Here is a 9700-nt window from a genome sequence, read left to right as displayed (position 1 = left end):
TAAATTAATAATTTGATACTGTCACAATACTGAAGATTAAGACAGATGAAGACATATTCAAAATAAATGAGGTTTAATCCACAAGCAGGTGATAAGGCGTAACAGCGTGCAAGCATGTATACATACACAAATGACAACTGACAGTGAGCTGAGAAAAGAACGGAACTTAAGTGCAGATTCAAACAAGATATGTAGTCAAACACAGCTGAACCCAACAAAGTAATAATCTGTAACCATAGAAACAAAGGAGAAACGGGGAAATCACACAAAGGAACACAGGAGCTAATGAAAACAAACTAAAAGTCCATGAAAACTGAAACTAACTGAAAATAGCTGTGACAGATAAAGTGCACTTATTGTGTACAAGTTTTTACATTGTATTTATATTTTTAAAAAAACCTGCATGTGATTATAGCTGTAATTTATTTCTGTAATTACATCTATAATTACACTGTTGACCTTCCCCACCCTTAAACATACCCATACCACCAATCCTTACCTTAAAGGGATGGTTTGTCACTAATTACTCTCAGGTTTCATCAAAAATATCTTCATTTGTGTTCCGAAGATAAATAAAAGTTGAGGGTGAGGGTGAGTAATTAATTACAGATTTTTTTTGGGGTGAACTAAACCCTTAATCGTACTGTATCCCACCTCAATAGCAGCAAAAGCGTTTGCATACCACCAATCCTTACCTTAAAGGGATAGTTTGTCACTAATTACTCACACTCATGTCGTTCCAAACCTAAAACTTTCGTTCATTTTCGGAACACAAATGAAGATATTTTCGCACATCAAGCTAACATGCTTGAGCTTTCATTTACCACAACTGATATGTGAGTTGATGGAATGTTTATATGTGAATAAAAGCCTAAATTCAAACTGTTCATCATATAAAGCGATCGTGTCTCCAGAAAATTTGGACTAAACCACTCAATTCATTATGGTTACAATCTCTTTATGAACTTTTTGAAGCGTCAAAGTGGTAGTCACGTAGCTGGACAGAAAGCTCTCAGGTTTCATCAAAAATATGTTCATTTGTGTTCCGAAGATAAATAAAAGTTTTGGGGGTTTGGAACAACATGAGGGTGAGTAATTAATTACAGATTTTTTTTTTTGGGTGAACTAAACCCTTAATCGTACTGTATCCCACCTCAATAGCAGCAAAAGCGTTTGCAATACAGCATAAACTCAATAAGTGCATTGTACCTAACATTTTTATTTATTTATTTATTTATTTATTTATTTTTTTTTGGAATGCAAGCACATAGTAGTACAAAGTTAACCTCATATAAAGTGTGACAATAAATCTCAGTGACACCAAACTATTGAATGGTAGTGTAATTGATTAGGTAACATTGCAGTTACTCTGTACATACACATATATGCAAAAGATGGCAGTTACAATGTACACAGACTTATGTACAATAAAATAATTTCTTGAATGTAATTCTGATAAAAAACAAACAAACCTTTTGTTAAAATTCAACAATATATAATTCAGCTTTTCAATCTTGGATGTGGTGTATCTTGGAAATTTCCCTGAACTCAGGTGCTGTTAAGTGTCTCTTTCTTGATCTATCTTTTATCTGTGGTGTGGGCTTCTTTTCGGCATGACACTTCAGGACCAAGTGATCTCCACCCATTTCAGTTAGGCCCTGATTGGCAGGTTGTGATGAAGGTGCGGGCATATGCGTCAGTGCCAAGCACACGTCACCCACCTTTAGTTGATGGCATTGTAGTCTGCAGGATTGACTTGTGTGTTGAGGGTTACAGGAGGACCAGCCACGCCCACAAACGAAGAAAGGCAGCCCTTCACTCACCTCCAGAAACAACTGCAGAGAAAAAGTAAATATTTTAAAGGAATAGTTCACCTGAAAATGGCATTATAATTTAAAATAATTTTATGTCATAATTTCCATTTAGTGTTTAAAAAAAAAATAGATCCTTGGCAGAACACATATTTTATGTTCCACAGAAGATGGTTGGAATAGTAAGATTTACTTATTCCTCAATATGCTGCATATTAGGAGTATTTTATATGTGTTTGCTTACCAGTGAGTGGTCATGCTCAATCTCCACGTGCAAACAAGAGAGCGCAGGTGTGTGTGAAGGTGTGATCTTTAACACAGTGAAACGTTTCAGCATCAGCTCAGGATGTAATTGAGCACACTGCTCCAAATCCTCTGTCCTTAAATCCTCCACCCGCTTCAGTCGACCACCTTCAAGCTCCACCAAAGAGCCTTCTACAAAGCGACGGAGAATCCATAGGGCAGAAGAGGAAGATTTAGAGGGTGTGCTAGTGTTCGATTGGTAATTGTGTTTTTCTGCATCTCCTCTCCAGACCAGTAGGGGAAGCTCCTCTCTTTTATGCTTTTCACTTTGCCACTTTGATTCTTCAGGCACAGCATGAGTAGAACGGTTAAAATCAAGCGGCTGGTGATGGTTATACATTGTGTTTTGTTTAAAATGTTCCTTATTAGAATCTGTATATAGTAGAGAACCTAGCAGTGGGTTGTTTTTCACATAATGTCTCTCACTGTCTCTTTTAGAGCAGATTCTTTGACTTTGTGGTTTGTGGTACCAATGTGAATACCTCGGTCTCTCCTTTTGCATGCACATTTTGACTTCTTCAGTTGGAATATCTCTTTTTAGAACATCCCTAACAACCCCTGTATAGAAATATGAAGCTGACGACGGGTCGATTTGTGGATTTTGCAGCTTTCTGAAACCTTTGACAAGTCCGACTTCTGGAGTTAAATAACTCCAGTATGAAGTACCCCTTCCAATACTATGCAGTGTATTTGGGTCAGTCACAAATAATTTTGATGAAGGAGGCAGATATCTACAGCTAGTAGGGTTCTGACTCAGTGAAGGGTGGATCTGATTCGCTCCACACCTGTAATTATACAAGTTAAATGCATCTGTGACAGTATCAGGTGTGGATTCCCGGACATGTCTAGGTCTTCTGAATATTAATTCCTGATTCCAAAAGGGTGAAGGTGTTTTAAAAATGTGTTCGGATGACTGTTCATTGGAATTTGGTACAGAATCCCATTTTTCTAAAACTGAGAAGGAACCTGTATTTTTTGCCATGAGCACAAAAAAGACTACACAGTATCACATTTGACAGAAATAATCTGTTGTCCTCTTCTTTCTCTCTTTAAAATTACTTGCTTAGTCTTAGGAGACTATGGCATCACACTAACTGGAGAACTGTTGGGTGGCTTTCAGTGCTAAGAATTTCTGAAAAAGAAAAAAGAGAGAAAATGTAAATTAGCTTATGTTAGTGATTGATCTGTTTGTAGTGAAACCCACCTTTCGGCAACAGTTATACAATATCAAGTCTTAAAATGGTGACAATTACGCATGGGAATTTTCTACAACAGCAATGACAATGGCAATTTTAGCTTTTGTGTAATGCTGCATTTACACCAATAGATGTCAGTATAAATATATGACCACTGTGGTATTAGCTAACGAAAACAAACAAAAATGACTTTAAATTTAACATAAAATCAAATTAGACCTGCCTTAATGCATGTTCCTGGTCTCATGATTCATCAGTCATTTCATATAAAAAATGACTTTGTAAACTTTTATCAAAATGTAATAACTAAATCTGTCTGTGAAAGAAAAGACTAACTACAGTTTATCCTTCTTATTTTGTAATGCCTTCTCTCCAAAGACCTGACTCCGACTAACTTCATGATCCAATTGATTCAAATAAAATCAAGCCTTGTCTTACATTTTCTCTCTATGAATATCATGTTTCACTCAGAAATACATCAGATTACTTAAAAAGTGCATTTCAGGTTGATTTTATGCAAAAAAAAAAAAAAAAAAGAAACATAATATTGTTTTTCATGACTTGGTGGGTAGGCCTACTATCAAGGTATAGTGTTATTTTGTATAGTTATCAGCTGCTTTATTGCATGGCTCTTTCTTAATGTTTCTTAATATTTTCTTTAACTGCTGGATCATTTCTTTTTTTGTCCTAGTGTAACACTGTGGAAACGGTGCTCTATACTTTACAAGTGCCTCTTCACTAACAATTTGATAACTTAATGGTACACTAATAACAGCATTCAGCACCAGACGACCTGCCTCACACCAGCTTTTAGTCTATAAACTTCAGTCTGCCCCCGTATCAGGGTGTTTCTATGGCTGCAAATTTTCCATAATAGCAGTGCATGTTTGACTACTACAAGGGTTAAGAGTGAAATAACTATGACATAGGAAAGGTTACAAAGACACACCGTTCTGGAATGAAGTAAATTAAGAACAACTAAATATTTGCTCTCGTTTCTGAATGGGATACAATTGGTCCGTTTCTTTTGACTTTGAACCCAAATGCTGGACTTATGAAAGTTTTCAATTCTCACGCTGTCAGAAAAAACATTATACTTATCACATATTATCAATGATGTATGAACTGTGTGGAAAGAGGTATTTACCTATTCAAATTCCTCAGCTGTTTATTCAAATGAAATGACTAATACTGTCATTCAATATTTATAGCCCTCAATCTACACATACATTATACTTTAGAACATAAAGAGACCATTTTCAATAACACCCTCTTAGGTAATACTATACAAAACATCAGAACCAAATGGCTTATTTGAATGAGGGATATGCAAATACAAGAATTGCTCATTGCTGTAGGACAGCTAACAGCTGATTTTTACATGCAAAAGTGAATATTTTTCATGGAATTGATGCTAAAACTTAATCAGAGTTGCATAAACAACTGAATAATCTAAGAATCCTTCTCAGTTCTGCAGTTCATTTACAGCATGACTCTAGAATATCTGTAAAATGTAAGTCAGTGTTTATTTTTTTATTTTTTTTTTTATTTTTTTAAGTCTTCTATCCACATAGCTAGGACAGCACATAACCACAATATACCTTGCATATTGTTAAAGAGGAAGTTCTGGCAATATCATACTGCTCCCTCTAAAGCTAAATATGCAACTGTGCATTACATGCAAATGAAATAATGTAGGCTGACTTGTGAAAGCAAACATGTTATGAAATGTAATGTAAAACGAAATGAAACAACTGAATTGAACTATTTTTAAATAGTTTTAAAACAAAAACTTGTGCTTACATATATTCATATTACTGCAAATTAAAATTAAGGTTTATGAAACAACATTTTATAGTGCTAATTTTCCGACTATATAAAATGAATTATCAATTATAAAAGAAGTACCACTGCACCCAAAACACATTATTAAAGATTTATCTTACCTCTAGACACCCCTTGCTTTATGTAACATAAGGGTCTGTGCTGATGAAATGCTGTGCATCCAGTTGTGATGCTGACTTGCATATAAACTCTTATTTTCATTCCTCCTACTCTCTCTCAGTCTCTCCCACTCTCCTCTCAACTCTGTCTGACGCTGATGCGTGCTCTCTCTCTCTCTCTCTCTCTCTCTCTCTCTCTCTCTCTCTCTCCTGTTAGTACACATATTCTCTCTTTTCAATACATTTTATAGTTGATATGTAGCTATAGAGTTGCTTTACACTATTATTTACACTAATGGCGCCAAGTAGAATTGCAAAAATTACTTTTTGCATGTGGTGCTTGTCTGTGCAAATTATGTCAGTGTGTTCTGGGTATAGAACCCAAGGTGTTGTTACATAGTTGCTAAGGTGTTCTGAGTTTGTATACAGTTGGTAGGATTTCTGGGGTGTTAGGGTGTTCTGGGTGGTTTGCAGGATGTTCCTGTGCTGTTTCTAAGGTGTTTTGTGTGGTTGTTGGAGCAAAGCAGTTCTAAGGTGATGCCAATACATTGCTAAACAGTTGCTAGGATTTCTGGGTGGTATCTGTGTTGTAGGCAGTTGCTAGGGCATTTCTATGCAGTTGGTAAGTTCTGTATTCTGAATGGTTGTTAGAGCTTTGCTATGTCAAGTCAAGTCAAGCCAAGTCAAGTCATCTTTATTTATATAGCATTGTTATAACATTATACATTTCATAGCAGCTTTACAATAATAAACAGGAATGTGATGATCAATGATGCAAACAGAATTCAATTCTGAGGTAAAGCAGCTCTAAATAAACAATATATGCATCTTTAGCCATTTCTTGAAAGTGGCTAAAGACTCAGCTGCTTGGGTTTAGTTAGGCAGGTCATTCCACCAGCCAGCAAAAATCCAGGCCTGTGAAATAGATTTTTTTTGCCTTTTTGGGATGTCACTACAAGGCGCCATTCACTTGCAGAACAAAAGCTGGAGGGTACATAAGTCTGTAGTGAGTGGTGATTAGTGAGTTTAGGTATGGGGGTGCAGAGCCAGTGCTCATTCTGTAGGCAAACATCAGTGCCTTGAATTTGATGCCAGTGGCTATTGGCAACTAGTGTGAATTAATGAAGGTGTGACGTGTGCTCACTTGGGCTTGTTAAAGACCACTCTCATTGCTGTTTTCTGGATCTGTTACAGAGGTTTGACAGTACATGGTGGAAGGCCTGTCAAGAGAGCAATACAATAGTCCAGTCTGGATAGAACAAGAGCTTGGACAAGGAGTTGTGTAGCATGCTCCGATAGGAAGGGCCTGATCTTCCTAATGTTGTATAAGGCAAATCTGCAGGACCAGGCTGTTTTAGCAATGTGGTCTGTGAAGTTTAACTTATTATCAATCACAACTCCGAGGTTCCTGGCTGTTTTGGATGACGAACCTAACTGAATGAGGAAGTTGTGATGAAGTGTTGTGTTGGCCAAGATCACAAGCAGTTCTGTCTTTGCAAGGTTAAGTTGAAGGTGGTGGTCCTTCATCCAGTCCAAAATGTCTGTCAGGCAGGCTGAGATGCTTAGGAATGGGAGGTAGAGTTGTGTGTCATCGGCATAGCAGTGATAAGAAAAAACATGTTTCTGAATGACAGATCCTAGTGATGTCATGTAGATGGAGAATAGAAGTGGTCCAATCACGGAGCCCTGAGGCACCCCAGTAGCTAGATGTTACAAATTAGACACATCATCCCTCCAAGACACCCTGAAGGACCTACCTGAGAGGTAAGACTTAAACCACTGGAGTGCAGTTTCTGAGATGGCCATTGTCATGAGGATTGACAGGAGGATCTGCTGGTTAACCATGTCAAAAGCAGCAGACATATCCAGCAAGATTGTAAGTACTGATGATTTGGAAGCTGCTCTTGCCAGTCTCAGAGTTTCAATAACCGAGAGCAAGGCAGTCTCGGTTGAGTGGCCACTTTTGAAGCCACACTGGTATCTGCCTTTTCATTCAGCAGAACAAAGAAACTCATACAGGTTCAAATCAACATGAGGGTGAGTAAATGATGACAGAATTTTAAATTTTGGGTGAACTATCCCTTTAATTGCTATGCAGTTTCTATGATGTTCTGGGCTGTTGCTATGCATTAGATTAAGTGTTCTGACTGATTTTTAGCATGTTGCAATGCAGTTGCTAGGGAAGATGCCAGGGTGTTGTTAAATGGCTGCTAAGGCATTCTGAATTTGTATACAGTTGCAAGGATTTATGGGATGCTAGGCTGTTCTGGTGGTTAGCAAGATGTTCCTGTGCAGCTGCTGGGGTATTTTCTGTGGTTTCTAGCACATTGCTAAGAAGATGCTAGGGTGTTCTGGGTGGTTGCCAGGGCAACTACGCTGTTGCTAAGATGTTCTATGTAATTGTTAGTGTACTGCTATGCAGTTTCTATGGACAAAGCCAGGATCTAGTCATAAGGTTGCTAAGGTGTTCTGTGTTAATGTTAATGCCTTTCTAAACAGCAAACAGTTAAAACAGTACAATGTAGTTGTTGTGGGTTGTTGCCAGGATGTTGCTGTGCAGTTACTAAGGTGTTCTGAATGCTTGTTAGAGCTTTGCTATGTGGTTGCTTTTGTGTCTCGGTGCAAGAGTGTTTCTATGCGTTTTTGATAAGGTGTTGTGAGTGTTTGTTAGTTTGTTGCTATGCAGTTGATATAGTGTTCTGGGTGTTTGCTAGGGCGCTGCTATGCTGTTGATAATGTGTTCTGACTGTTTTTTAGCATGTTGCAATGCAGTTGCTAGGGTAGATGCCAGGGTGTTGTTATATGGTTGCTAAGGTGTTCTGGGTTATGTTAATGCATTTCTAAATGGTTGCTAGGATTTCTGGGTGGTATCTAGGGAGCACTGGGTTGTTGGCAGGATCTTACCACCATTACATTACTTGCTAAGGTGTTATGAGTGGCCTCTCATGCACAATATTGTCATCAGTGGTGAGTAAATGCAGAGATGAAAGAACCATTTCTTTCATTTTTTTTTTTTTTTTTTTTTTGTATTTCGCTATTCAGATATTGCAGTGGTTACTAGAGTGATGACACTTAATGTTTCTATGCAGTTGATAATGTGACCGCATGGTTTTTAACACATTTCAATGCAGTTGCTAGAGGGCAGATAGCAAAGGGTTGTTGTACAGGTGATTCAATGTTAGCACTTTGCTATGTGGTTATAGGGTTTTGTGTGTCAGTGCAAAGGTGTTGCTATGTGCCTGATAAAGTGTTGTGAATGCTTGTATTAAGTGAATATGCAGTTTCTGGGTGGTTTTCAGGATGTTGTGTGGTTGTGAGAGTTTTTTCAGCAGTTGTTAGTGTGTTGCTATACGGTTAGACAGGTTTTTTGAGCAATTGCTAACTTGTTTATATGTGGTACCAGGATATTCTTGTTGGTTGTTAGAGTGTTGATTTGGGGTAATCAGTGGTTGTTAGGGTGTTTTGGGTGGTTGTTGAGTAGTTGCTTGCTGTCCCGGTAAAGGTTTAAAGGCCAGGAAACACGTACTATAAAATGTATACATTGAATGCACTATAAACAATTTGCGTAAGTGTCCATCAAATGCGAAAATATTCTGCCATTTGGATCTGCTAGTGGTGCAGGAACTACACATTTGACCTGTTTCTACATTAAAATATTATTGTAGTTTGTGCACAGCAGATCTTTTTTGAGTGATGGGACTTCAAATCATCAAATTTTATGTTTTTCCTAACTGTGTGTTTTTTTTTTTTTTTTTTTTTTTTTAACATAGTTTTTTCCTCCATCAAAATTTAACCCCAAAATCAGACGTGTCAATATTATCACGGTAACCCTTTTTGCACATTTGCTTTATTTTGTTTGCATTTGAAACGTTAGTGACATGCTGCGGCCACAAAAACTGAAGTGAAGCCCACACACAGTCGCAAGGATTCTCTGTCTGAGTCATATAAGAACTCTATAACACCACACACCCCTCCAAACACACATGTCAGTCTGCATTGTAAAGATATGAGTGTGTGTGTGTGTGTGTGTGTGTGTGTGTGTGTGTGTGTGTGACATTTAGAGAGAACTAATGCTGATACAATCATGTTTTCCACACATCCCACACACTCATACAGCTGTGGTAAACTAATCTTCAGACGCAACAGAGCTTCAGCTGCACTTTTGAGGCTGTGTATCTTCTGAGGACAGTTGAAGGGCAGTTTCAGTACTAAACCGGAGAGCAACATTAACCTCAATTCTGATCCTCTCAGCCTCTCATGCACAATATTGTCACCAGTGGTGAGTGAATGTACAGATGAAACAGCCATTATTCGATTAGTAACAAAATAGAGGTGATTTTTTGTTGTTATTGTTTTGTATTTTGCTATATTTAGGTGTTGCAGCTGGACACTTGAGTGATGCCACTTAATGTTTTACACATTTTTAGATATATAGTTTGCATGTGGG

General features: G+C 37.7%; 1 protein-coding gene across 1 annotated transcript; it reads right to left on the bottom strand.

Moving 5' to 3' along the window:
- Positions 1-56: 56 nt before the first annotated feature.
- LOC127522475 (uncharacterized) lies at positions 57-5396 on the bottom strand. Its single transcript, XM_051912490.1, has 3 exons — positions 5257-5396; positions 2056-3246; positions 57-1835 (listed from the first exon to the last, which is right to left on the bottom strand). The coding sequence occupies exons 2-3, from the start codon at positions 3094-3096 to the stop codon at positions 1509-1511; spliced, it is 1368 nt and encodes a 455-aa protein (XP_051768450.1). The 5' UTR covers positions 3097-3246; positions 5257-5396; the 3' UTR covers positions 57-1508.
- Between the last annotated feature and the right edge of the window lie 4304 nt (positions 5397-9700).

The sequence above is a fragment of the Ctenopharyngodon idella genome, chromosome 11 (genome assembly GCF_019924925.1).
Source record: "Ctenopharyngodon idella isolate HZGC_01 chromosome 11, HZGC01, whole genome shotgun sequence".
NCBI lineage: Eukaryota > Metazoa > Chordata > Actinopteri > Cypriniformes > Xenocyprididae > Ctenopharyngodon > Ctenopharyngodon idella.
The sequence above is the reverse complement of the archived record's forward strand: the minus strand, read 5'-3'. Positions and strand labels throughout refer to the sequence as shown.